The sequence below is a fragment of the Diaphorina citri genome, unplaced genomic scaffold (genome assembly GCF_000475195.1).
Source record: "Diaphorina citri unplaced genomic scaffold, Diaci psyllid genome assembly version 1.1 scaffold448, whole genome shotgun sequence".
Classification (NCBI taxonomy): domain Eukaryota; kingdom Metazoa; phylum Arthropoda; class Insecta; order Hemiptera; family Psyllidae; genus Diaphorina; species Diaphorina citri.
The window spans coordinates 74,532-86,788 of record NW_007377883.1 but is presented as its reverse complement, the minus strand read 5'-3'; the positions used below and the strand labels follow the sequence as shown (position 1 = coordinate 86,788).

At 39.3% G+C, this 12,257-nt stretch overlaps 2 protein-coding genes and 1 long non-coding RNA gene across 3 annotated transcripts; all 3 read right to left on the bottom strand.

Annotated features, from left to right (window-relative positions):
- Nucleotides 1-1,429: 1,429 nt before the first annotated feature.
- LOC113467294 (clathrin heavy chain 1-like) lies at nucleotides 1,430-3,656 on the bottom strand. Its single transcript, XM_026823396.1, has 3 exons — nucleotides 3,651-3,656; nucleotides 2,946-3,071; nucleotides 1,430-1,660 (listed from the first exon to the last, which is right to left on the bottom strand). Exons 1-3 carry the CDS (start codon nucleotides 3,654-3,656, stop codon nucleotides 1,430-1,432), a joined length of 363 nt encoding a protein of 120 aa, XP_026679197.1.
- A 309-nt stretch (nucleotides 3,657-3,965) lies between these two features.
- Nucleotides 3,966-9,789, bottom strand: LOC103508930 (polyadenylate-binding protein 1-B-like). Its single transcript, XM_017443963.2, has 4 exons — nucleotides 9,281-9,789; nucleotides 6,086-6,279; nucleotides 5,175-5,453; nucleotides 3,966-4,296 (listed from the first exon to the last, which is right to left on the bottom strand). Exons 1-4 carry the CDS (start codon nucleotides 9,477-9,479, stop codon nucleotides 3,982-3,984), a joined length of 987 nt encoding a protein of 328 aa, XP_017299452.1. The 5' UTR covers nucleotides 9,480-9,789; the 3' UTR covers nucleotides 3,966-3,981.
- Nucleotides 9,790-11,369: 1,580 nt separating this feature from the next.
- LOC113467297 lies at nucleotides 11,370-12,253 on the bottom strand. The gene is made up of 2 exons (XR_003391431.1): nucleotides 12,094-12,253; nucleotides 11,370-11,745 (listed from the first exon to the last, which is right to left on the bottom strand). It is a non-coding gene; the product is annotated as an uncharacterized LOC113467297 (long non-coding RNA).
- Nucleotides 12,254-12,257: the final 4 nt, after the last annotated feature.

Sequence of the window (12,257 nt, the reverse complement as noted above, 5' to 3'; positions counted from 1 at the left end):
AAACCTTAGCAGTTACAGTTCTCTCTGTCAAACCCTTTGAAAAAAAAAAAAAAAAAATCTTCAAACTCACCTGATCGATCAGCTGTCGTTTGAACGGATTGGCCTCGCTGAGCACCTCGACCCACAACTCGGGGTCCTTGCGTCGCACCAAATATCTCGCCTCAGATTTGAACAGCGAGTTCTCGTTGCACACCTGAATCAGAAAATGGCGAGAATCTTGGGTCAACAGAGTAAAATAGAATAGAATACATTGTCTATCCTGCTCGAATGAGACTAAAAAGTCCCTTTAACCCAGCAGTCTAAACAAGGTCTCGTGTATTTTATGGGTTTAACATGTACTTGTATCCAGGTTTTCTTTAAAAATTTCACGATTTTCCATGACTTTTTGGCCGATTTTCAGATTCCATGACTTTTCCAGGGTTTAACATTTACATTGTACATACTTGTATCCAGGTTTTCTTTAAAATTTCACGTCCATGATTTTTTGGCCAATTTTTAGATTTCATGACTTTTCCACTTTTTCCAGTATAAACCCTGTTATATGTATGATGTTAAAATATTCGTTCATACGAAACTTTTCCAGGGTTTAACATTTACATTGTACATACTTGTATCCAGGTTTTCTTTAAAATTTCACGTCCATGATTTTTTGGCCAATTTTCAGATTTCATGACTTTTCCACTTTTTCCAGTATAAACCCTGTTATATGTATGATGTTAAAATATTCGTTCATACGATTACTAATACATACCTGAATGAGTTCCCGGTCACAGGACCCGCGCTCGTACGCCACGCATGCGAGATGCGGGTCACGCTTCTCGCAGTACTTGCCCACCACGCGCGAGTCATAGAACTGATTCTCTCTGGAATATGAATAAAAAGCTGAGAATAAGAATGTGACCAAGTAGAGAAAGACATTAGAAGCCTAGAAGTGTCTTTGGAAACACCATTGGATAGAAATTCATGGAGGTGGATTGTTCCCGACGCCAAAAACCAGCTTGGTTTTCAATGGAAATGGAGGTAAGGTAAGAATGTGAACAAGTTAATAAGAATAAACAGGCTGGCTTTTTCCTATCCTGTCTTCCTTCTCTCTTCGATTTCGGGACGATAAGACCATAGCAGTTACAGTTCCCTCTGTCAAACCTCTTAAAAAAAAATAAAATAAAACCAGCGATGAAACATTTTTTTCTTCTGCAACTTGATATCTCTGAATATTTTTTGGGCCAAATCTTGAAGAAAATACTGGTACCGGGTTACTCAGATTATTTATTTTCCCTCTCTCTCTCTTTACATTCCATTATTGTATTATTATTGTTTTATACATTTTTCATAAGTTCAAGTTTATACCTACCCCCTAATTTTCTACATTGTAAAATATGGTTATGACAAAAAAAAAAATTACTTTTTTTTAGTCCAGTTTGCATCTAACTCACCTCTCGGCAAACTCATAGGCGCGATCCAAATTGCCCACATGATCAATGAGCACCTGGATGGCGCTCGTATTCACATCGAACTTCTTGAAGATAGCAAACGCCTCCTCGTACAGTTGCGAGTTGATGGCTATGTTCGCAATGTCCGGGGCGTCGTAGTTGTCCAGACGGTTGATGTACTCCATGACCCGGGTTCGATCCGCCTTGATGGCGGTCAAAATGAGGAGGTTCTGAAGGTTCCTAGAAATGGGGAAAAAAATCGAGGACATCCTGTCTTCCTTCTCTCTTCGATTTCGGGACGATAAGACCATAGCAGTTACAGTTCCCTCTGTCAAACCTCTTAAAAAAAAAGAACCTACCTCACGTCCCGTGTCTAAACGGCATCTAAGAATACACTAGTGACTAGACGATATCTAAATAGAATTCCTGCTCTGTGACTTTGAAACATCACCCAAGTAAGCGCAACTGATCTATTGGTAAAAAGACGAAAAGGAAAATAGTGATGGTAATTGTATTCCCGCTCCTTAAGGAATTTTATCCTGATAATGAAGATGGGGAGGAAGAGATAAAAAGAAAGAATATAAGAAAACGATGGAGAAGAAGATAATATTTTACAGGGTGCAGGGTGTAACTGGAAAATAGTGATGGTAATTGTATTCCCGCTCCTTAAGGAATTTTATCCTGATAATGAAGATGGGGAGGAAGAGATAAAAAGAAAGAAAATAAGAAAACGACAGAGAAGAAGATAATATTTTACAGGGTGCAGGGTGTAACTTTTTTAAAGATATTTGATAGAGGGGACTGTAACTGCTAAGGTCTTATCGTCCCAAAATCGAAGAGAGAAGGAAGACAGGACAGGAGAAAGCCAGCCGTTCCGAGAACGAACCTTATCTGTTGGAGATAAAATCCGCCCCAGGCCGGAATTGAACCCACGACCTAGCGCTTACAAGGCGGACGCGCTACCCTCCAAGCTTAATTAGGCTGGCAATAATCTTTTTACTTTGGTAATGCCGCCACTGGTCGCTACTCGACTAAAGTAGCTACTCAATTGTCCTCACGAGGCTGAGTGCATCCCAAACTCGAAGCACAGAGCGAAAAAACTTCGGCGCCGCGCCGCCAGGAATCGAACCCGGGACCTCCGGGGTGCAAGCCTAGTTGATATCTACTCAGCCACTGAGGAGGCTACTGTTTTTCAAAATTATGTTAGTAGACCCTTTCATGATGGTGATATGTGGGTTGATGCTGATGAAGTGTCAAGTGATGAGAAAGGCAATTCTGGAAGTGAACGTAGCAGGAAAGAGAAGAGACAAAGCAGAGAAGGACTGACGAAAAGTAAGGAAAGAAATAGTAAAAGCATGCCCTTCACACTCAACCTTTCCTATTTCTTTAGCAAGGGAAAATTCAGGCTGGTATCCTCCCTGTTTAAAGTCCCCCATCCAGACTAAGCTAGTCTACTCCCTGTTTAACGTCCCCCAGCCAGACAACTTCCCAAACACCTTCTAGGAATGTACTTACTTCTTCAACCAATTCGTCCGTGGAGAATTGACCTCTGACCACTAGAATGAGGTTCTTGATAATATCTTCACTACAGTCCACATCCAGCAGACCTCCCACCACTACTGGTAGACGAGATGGATTGACCTGGAAATAAGTAGAGGTACAATATAAGTAAATAAGTATACTACTTGAGACTGTCTGAGCACGACAGGTATGTAGGTAAGCCCTGATTTAGAACTGCACTTACACTAAAAAAAAAAAAACACACAAAAAAAAAACACCTCAAATTATCAGGATCACACTTTGAAATTATCAATTAATAAAGCTAATCAACCAATCAGAATGCCAGCCTAGTTAGTTTAGTTGGTAGTGCGTCTGCCTTGTAAGCGCTAGGCCGCGGGTTCGATTCCCGCCCGGGGCGGATTTTATCCCGATGGGATAATGTTCGTTCTCGGACCGGCTGGCTTTCTCCTATCCTGTCTTCCTTCTCTCTTCGATTTCGGGACAATAAGACCATAGCAGTTACAGTTCCCTCTGTCAAACCTCTTGAAAAAAATAAAATAAAACCAGCGATGAAACATTTTTTTCTTCTGCAACTTGATATCTCTGAATATTTTTGGGCCAAATCTTGAAGAAAATACTGGTACCGGGTTACTCAGATTATTGATTTTCCCTCTCTCTTTACATTCCATTATTGTATTATTATTGTTTTATACATTTTACTTTCATAAGTTCAAGTTTATACCTACCCCCTAATTTCCTACATTGTAAAATATGGTTATGAAATAAATAAAAACATTTTGTTTACAATGTTTACACTAAGGGACAAAGAGTAGACATAAATTGTATTAGCGTACGTAAATGCTCGTCATAAAGATCGTTCCGCACAAAGTGTACTAACACATTATTCAGGTTTTAGACGCTATTTCAAGTAAACGAGTGAAATGAAAAATATCCCGTACACACGCTACGATCTTTCGAAAGATCCGGTCACTTACCTCACAAACATCAACTCACTTACCTCACAAACATCAACTCACTTACCTCACAATATCTAACTCACCTTGGCGCTGGTGATGGTTCCAAACGGTGTGAACTCCTTGCGGAGTCGCTCATCATCAATTGAGTCATCCAGATTCTTCACATACAGATTCACCCCCTGGTATCTGTTGAGTCGCTCAATCTTCAGCATCTCGAAGCGGCGTTTCAACTCTTGGGTGCGTTCGGCCTTCTTCTGGGCGCGTCCTACGTACAGAATCTTGCCGTCTACTTCCTTGCCGTTCCAAGCTTGGACAGCCTTCTCGGCAAACTCGGGGGATTCGTAGGCGACGAACCCGAAACCACGTGACTTGCCGTCGTTGTTCATCACCTGATGGAGAGCAGGGAGAGGAGAGAACACAAGGTTGTCAGAAAAAAACTTTTCTTTTTTAGAGTCCAGAATTAAAGGAAGAGGATGTTAGAAATGAATATTTTTTTCTTTTCCAGAGTCCACAATTAGTGAGATTACAATTTGCACCACCATTTTCGTGTTCCTGGTAAAGAGACCTTTAATTTGATATATAGGTCGACCAGGTTTGGATAAGTCGTTCTATGGGGACAGACTGACTGACAGACCGACAGAAGACACCGAAGCGAATACAATAGTCCGTCCACTATACCTTTTATTATTAGTAATAATAAAGGAAGGACGGACTAGAGGAGAGAACACAAGGTTGTTAGAAAAAAACTTTTCTTTTTTAGAGTCCAGAATTAAAGGAAGAGGATGTTAGAAATGAATATTTTTTTCTTTTCCAGAGTCCACAATTAAAAAAGGCCAGAAAAAAATCACACTCTAATTTCCATTGAAAACATTTCAACAGGATAGGTACATACTTTCTGGTGTTCTCGTTTTGACCCAGTACCTAAATGGAAAATATTGTGTTCTGGGCTTCTTCTTATCGCCTATTTGATAAGGGACATTTTGACCCAGTACCTAAATGGACTTTCTGGTGTTCTCGTTTTGACCCAGTACCTAAATGGAAAATATTGTGTTCTGGGCTTCTTCTTATCGCCTATTTGATAAGGGACATCTTGACCCAGTACCTAAATGAAAAATATTGTGTTCTGGGCTTCTTCTTATCGCCTATTTGATAAGGGACATACTATGGGATGGACGTGCCGCGACACATATCGGACGAGTCTAAATAAGTAACAATAAAAAGGGCAAAAACTTCATTTATCAAGAATAAAAATCCACTCCACACTTACCCGGTAGCTCGTAATAGTTCCGTACGGTTCGAACATTTCCTTCAGCTTCTCGTCGTTGAAGTCCTCGCCAAAGTTCTTGATGTACACGTTGGTGAACAGCTTGGCCTTCTCTCCTAGTTCCTTCTCGCGCTCCTTGCGTGGGATGAATTTGCCGACGAACACGATCTTGCTGTTGAGCAACATACCGTTCACCTTCTCTATGGACTTGTTGGCCGCCTCCTCCGTTTCGAAGTGGACGAACCCGTAGCCCTTGGAATTACCCTGCTCGTCCTGGGCCACCTGGAGCGAAAGGAAGAAGATATTGAGAGGAATTTTAATAGTGTTAGCCATAAATGCTTGTCACAAATGTGGTTCCCCGCTCAATATAATATGCTAAATTTTATGGCTTTACTTGAACTCGAACCACCAACCTCTAGATTCAAAGTCCACCGTGCTAACCACTGCACCACTGAGGTCGGCTCAGTAAGGAAGAACGTTCAGACATTGAGTGCTTGACACTTTTAGGGTAAAACATGAAATTTAACGAAAAGGTTTTATTATAACTTAGGTGTAGTGAGCTCAGTGTAAATGAAGCGTGAGCTTGGGCTTTCTCGAGACGGGGTTCAATCCTGGGTATTCAATCTCGAAAAACCGACTTCAGTAAACTCCAACTGAGCAAACCCCATTCCCCTGAATTACAAAAGTCTACCGTTCTGCTTTGAGTTAGAAGGGGCTTTTCACACCAACGATTTTCAAGTTGTTATTGGGACTTGAAAGACCAAACCAATCACCCTAGTTAGGGTGATTGAAGGCTGACGAAAAAACGCCGACCCCGTCTGTACACGGGAAAAGGCGAGGAAGATCGGGACTTTAAAATCGAATTATTAATCCAACGTTCTAAGTCGATAACGGGGCCTTTTCCCAGAACTTACCTTGCAACTAAGAATGCTTCCGAAGGCAGAGAACGTGTCGTACATGGCCTTGTTGTCGATGCTCTTGTCCAAGTTCTTGATGAACACGTTGCCCACCCCTGACTTACGCAGGGACGGATCACGCTGCGACCACATGATACGGATCGGACGACCTTTGAGCGCGTCAAAGTTCATTGTGTCCAGAGCACGCTCCGCTGTAGAGGGAGGGAAATTGAGGGGAAAAAATCAGAAATCGAGGGATAAATCGGAAATAATCCCACTAAATTAATGTTCAAGTAAAACAAATATTGAAACACAAAAAGGATTGAATGTGACGGTCAAATTAAATGGGAAATAATATTGAAACACAAAAAAACCTGAGGCACATTAAAATTGCTTAAATGGTATAAAATTAGATCAAGAAATGTTAGGGATAACCACTACGAGTATTTCAGTGCTGAGCACTCAAATTCGGTTAAAAATATTGCAGCCAATGCATTTAAAGACCTGTGCTATGTTCCACCAAAGTTTAGAAAAAGTCAACCTAATTACTCATTTGGAGGATAGTCTATCTGGTACGCGCTAGGCAGCGGGTTAGATTCCCGCCCCGGGGAGGATTTTATCCTCAACGGATGTTCGTTCTTGGAACGGCTGGCTGTCTCCTATCCTGTCTTCCTTCTCGCTTCGATTTTGGGACGATAAGACCCTAGCACTTACAGTTCCCTCTATCAAACATAAAAAAAAGAAAGTAAAAATACCGCCCGGGGCCAACTTTATCATACATGGACAAGGTTCGTTCTCGGAACGGCTGGCTTTTTCCTATTCTGTCCTTTCTCTCTTTAATTTTGGAACGAAAGTCTCGTTGAACTCATGGGACAACTATGTGTGGACACAGCTTTAGAGACTACAAATGTATCTCAATAGGGTTAGCACTTCTTTTCCCTGTTTCTAGTAACCAGACCTGTACTTTGTTTCATTTTAGAACATTCTAAATTATATCTGCAGGAACGAAAGACATTGTGTGCTGCTAGATTTTCGCAGCCCCACTCAAGCCAAGTGAAGTTAATAATGTAAGGAAGTGGGTAGCTTGTTGCTGAATGGAGGCCTAAACACGGCATATTGTTCAGAGAAAGTCAACATTTTATTTTGCACGTTTCTTGATTTCAGTGAAGGGGGAGATGGTTATTTATTAATAATATTGTTTTTGGTCCGATTTGCTTTAAGTGGTTTGACTCCTTAGTATATAAATCACTTACCTATAAGATCTGTCATCACAGTCCCATAACAGGAGTCTCATACTGTCCAACATGTACGGCTGTCCCAGCTGTACTAGTATAGCACCACTGCCCAACTGATGACAAGTGTAGCCAGAGTCCCAATCATACTTGACTGTGTTGCCATCTATGAGGGAACTCAACGAACGAGACACCTGGAAGGTGAAAAGGAACATATTTTACACATTTTCAAAATCAACAAGTAGTTTATATGTAGTTAAATTAGATCAAGCCATGCTATGGTGCAGAGTGCCTATTGGTCCGATCAGGCCCTTGGTGAAGAAATTTCTTTGATGTGTTGAACATTCCCGAATATCATCGAAAACATTTTTATAAACTGAAAAAAGAGTAAAAAAATATAAAACAATGAAATTTCATAATATCTTCAAAAAGTAAGTACTCACCCCTTCCACAACTTTAGCACTCAGTTCTCGAGTTGCCACATTGTGCTTGGGTATAATGATGCCCTCCTCACTCAGTTGTACAGTCTGAGCAGTATACATAATCTCAAATGACACGATGTGGAATACTTTGTAGATCCCGCGTGTGATCCGCTACTATCTCCCAGTCCCATAGGTTGATACTCACTTCCACCAGGTAACTAGAGAGAGAAACAATGTTTTCGTTAAAAATGTATTCAATTAGGTTGCTAAACACGCCTTTAGCTTTAGAGGTTACCTAACACATTTGACATTAGATTGAAGTTCACAGCCTTAAATCAACAGCTCTTTTTGTAGTATTTTCATCAGACAATGAGGTTGAATCTCATTCGTCTAAAATGTTTATTATTTCACAACAACTTTTGTAACTCAGACCATCAAGTCAAGGTTGAAGATTCTTCTTACCTGACCTAATCAATTACATATTACCTAAAAATTCCATTTCTTTTCTTACAGAACAATCTCATTCAATGTTTTTCAACTTCTGTTGTGTATTATGATAAACCAACTGAACCTCCACCTGTTCAAAAACCAGATTTTGATGGGAAGGTGTTTAAAAGTACTGAAGATGCCATCTATGATGTTCCCAACGGGGCCAAGATATTATTTGGAGGTAAGGAGGGTATTGAATGTAGAGGTGTTTAAAAGTACTGAAGATGCCATCTATGATGTTCCCAACGGGGCCAAGATATTATTTGGAGGTAAGGAGGGTATTGAATGTAGGGTACTTAGATGATGTCTTGATGAGTGCGCATTTTGGTTGGAAATGTTGAATTTTATTTTCATTTCAGCACAATAATTATGGTTTTATTATTTCATACCTTGTTTCATATTTGGGTGGCAGTGATTAGTGTTATTATAGGGTTAGGTTAAATACAAAAAGGAGCTTTTCTTTTCCACGGACGTGACTTCTGCATAATTACCATAAATTCCTAAATATAAAATACATACGTATGAATTAAGGAGCGCGGTAGCGCTCCGCCCTGCCAAGTCAAGAAAGTTTGACCGCGCTTGGAATTAGTTCTCTGAAAATTCTGTGATTTCTGAAAGTTAGTAGGTAGTCATGCCATTCAATTCAGAGGGATGTGATTGGAACTAGTTCTCTGAAAACTCTGTGATTTCTTAAAGTTAGTAGGTAGTCATGCCATTCAATTCAGAGGGATGTGGAATAGGTATACCTATTTTACATGATGAGATCAACTGAGATTCGGTCAAAAAGGCGCCATTTTCAGACATGTTCATCCATGAGGTACTGATTCATCTGCCCATGTGGCTGAGTCATAGGGAAAAGTTAGTAGGTAGTCATGCCATTCAATTCAGAGGGATGTGGAATAGGTATAGGTACCTATTTTACATGATGAGATCAACTGAGATTTGGTCAAAAAGGCGCCATTTTCAGACATGTTCATCCATGAGGTACTGATTCATCTGCCCATGTGGCTGAGTCATAGGGCAAGATAATGACTACTGCTTGCATCATAGGAGCTGGAAGTAGAACTTACCATCTGCAGGCTGTTGGAAGTTGACATAGGCATATCCCAGGGATCTTCTGGTGATCATGTCACGACATACTCGGATGGAAAGTACCGGACCCGCAGTGGAAAATTTCTCAAACAGGATGGCCTCAGTAACGTCAGGATGCAAATCCCCCACGTACAAGGAGGCCATGGGGTAATTGGGAGCCCCGGGACCAGGATTCATGATGAATTATTTAGTAGAAACCAATAACGAGGAAAGAAACTTTTAAAAGGAAAAATTGATGAAAAAAAACGAGTTGGGAAAAAAAAGAAACACGTTGCACTATTTTCAGTTACACTAAATTTCACTATAACTTGTTTTAACTAAAGAACTATAAAAGGATTGTTTGTTTTGCAATTTTTTTGTTTTTTATTTTTTGATTTTTTTGGGTTTTTTAATTTTTTTTTAAAGGAAAAGGACTCAAAAGAAAAGAAAAGGTTTCACTTTACTCGTGAACCTTCCCTTGATCCCCTTTCGTAAAGAAAGACAAGGAGGCCATGACAGCTTACGCAAGTTCAACGTTTTGTGACGTCAAAAAGTAGTTCACTCTCTTTTAGGAATAATGTCAATTTGACTACACTCTTCATTAAGTTAAAATTTATTCGTATAATTAATAGTTCATAATAATTTAATTTTATAACCCAAAATTTAATTAATTTTGACATCTTAATACTCTTTTCAATATTTCAATCCAGGTTTTTTTGTGTTCATCCGCTACTTGTAGGATTTCCGGACGTGACGTCATACAAACATTAATGAGAGGATCAAGATTCAGAAGCCCATATTTGTGGGTGGGACACTATGTTGTATTTACACACCAGTTCTTTGCTTAAACAACATAATAAAACTGCCAGAAAGTAGTTCACATGTTTAACACAAACACAGAGCAAATTTTTGTCCATCCTAGGAATCAAACCTTTGACCTTCTAAATGCAAGCAAATGTGATACCACTGGAACAGCCTGCTGTGCTCCATATTTCTTTTGGATCAAGATTCAGAAGCCCATATTTGTGGGTAGGACACTATGTTGTATTTACACACCAGTTCTTTGCTTAAACAACATAATAAAACTACCAGAAAGTAGTTCACATGTTTAACACAAACACAGAGCAAATTTTTGTCCATCCTAGGAATCAAACCTTTGCTTTGACCTTCTAAATGCAAGCAAATGTGATACCACTGGAACAGCCTACTGTGCTCCATATTTCTTTATCCATAGCATACCTACATAAGTAAATACCTGTAGAGGTAGAATACCAACTGTGTAGGTATTTACCAACATATGGAGATAATTTAGCCTACCTACCTACCAACCTAAGTACATACCTATATGAGAAAAAGTGAAAGTAAATTACACTACCCCGGCCACACCCTGTACAAAACTAGTTAGCTCAGAATGTTATATTGATAACCACAAATTGCCAGAAATACTTTTATCATTGCTCCAGGCAAGGAAGTTAGCAATAACCATTAGGAATTCCCCTGTCAGTTCCCAAGGTCATACTAAACAGTTTACTGACTCTAATGGCTGAACAAATACAGGGTGAAACTAACATCATACCTACTTCAGCTACACACTGTTATTATTTATAAGTTTATAAAAATCATCATAACTGATGAGATAGGTAAGACACACAAGTCCTTAGTCCCAAGAAAATAATCATCATTTTCATCATTGTTGTAAATTTAAATAAGTAGTCCTTTATTTTCAAATCTTGATCATGATTCACTCTAGCCAGAAATCCAGATGAGTGAACAATATTTTTTGGCGAACTGCTAACTTGAAAATAATCAGGTAGGTAAGAAACTCCCTATTGATAAGTGAATAGTTAGGTAGGTACTTTGTGATTTGAATTTGAAACACATTATTGGAGATAAGATTCTCTGGCCACATCATCACATGAGTAGAGTGGGTACTGGGTACAAAGGGTATTTCCAATATGTGCCATATTACATGATCTTGAGCAAAGCAAAAAACAGGAAACATCAATGGAGTAATGGAGTTAGTTCCCTGTGGGCAAGAACCTAAGTTATTAATACACTACATGAGGCTTTATTGGAACTGCTAAAAAAGGGGGCTTCTTTTTGGTCAAGGGCGAATAGCGTTCATTACTTCAGTGAAGCGATTGAAAGTCATTGTGTTTGTGTAAGTAATTATTTTGTAATCTAAAGTGTTAAGTGTTAATGTGGAATGGGTATAAATTTTGTTACGGGGTTACACATTTTCACAGCACCATATATAAAACACTCCAAATTCCATCTGCCTGTATTCTTTCTCAAATGTCGGTTTGATCTCTTCATTCTTCTCTCATGCCAACAATTTTCTAGATAATTTCGACTTCAATTATCTAGCACTCTTTTCTCCCATGTCCATATGATCTCTCTCTTTTGCCAATATTCAACAAACTCTATGAGAACTTTACAGCCTGGGCCACAATCAGTGTTTAACCTTGGCTTACTTCAGTGAAGCGATTGAAAGTCATTGTGTTTGTGTAAGTAATTATTTTGTAATCTAAAGTGTTAAGTGTTAATGTGGAATGGGTCTATAAATTTTGTTACGGGGTTACACATTTTCACAGCACCATATATAAACACTCCAAATTCCATCTGCTGTTTTCTTTCTCAAATGTCGGTTTGATCTCTTCATTCTTCTCTCATGCCAACAATTTTCTAGATAATTTCGACTTAAATTATCTAGCACTCTCTTTTCTCCCATGTCCATATGATCTCTCTCTTTTGCCAATATTCAACAAACTCTATGAGAACTTTATAGCCTGGGCCACAATCAGTGTTTAACCTTGGATTAAGTTCAACACTTGGATTAATCAATCTGACTGCCTATAAAAGTGTAAACTTAAATCAAGTTCATACTCAGATGGTAGTCCCGTACATTAGTCTCTCATATTCATTCTCAATTCCCTCAGTCTCACACATTCTTCTCACAAGCTTCTAATTCTGACT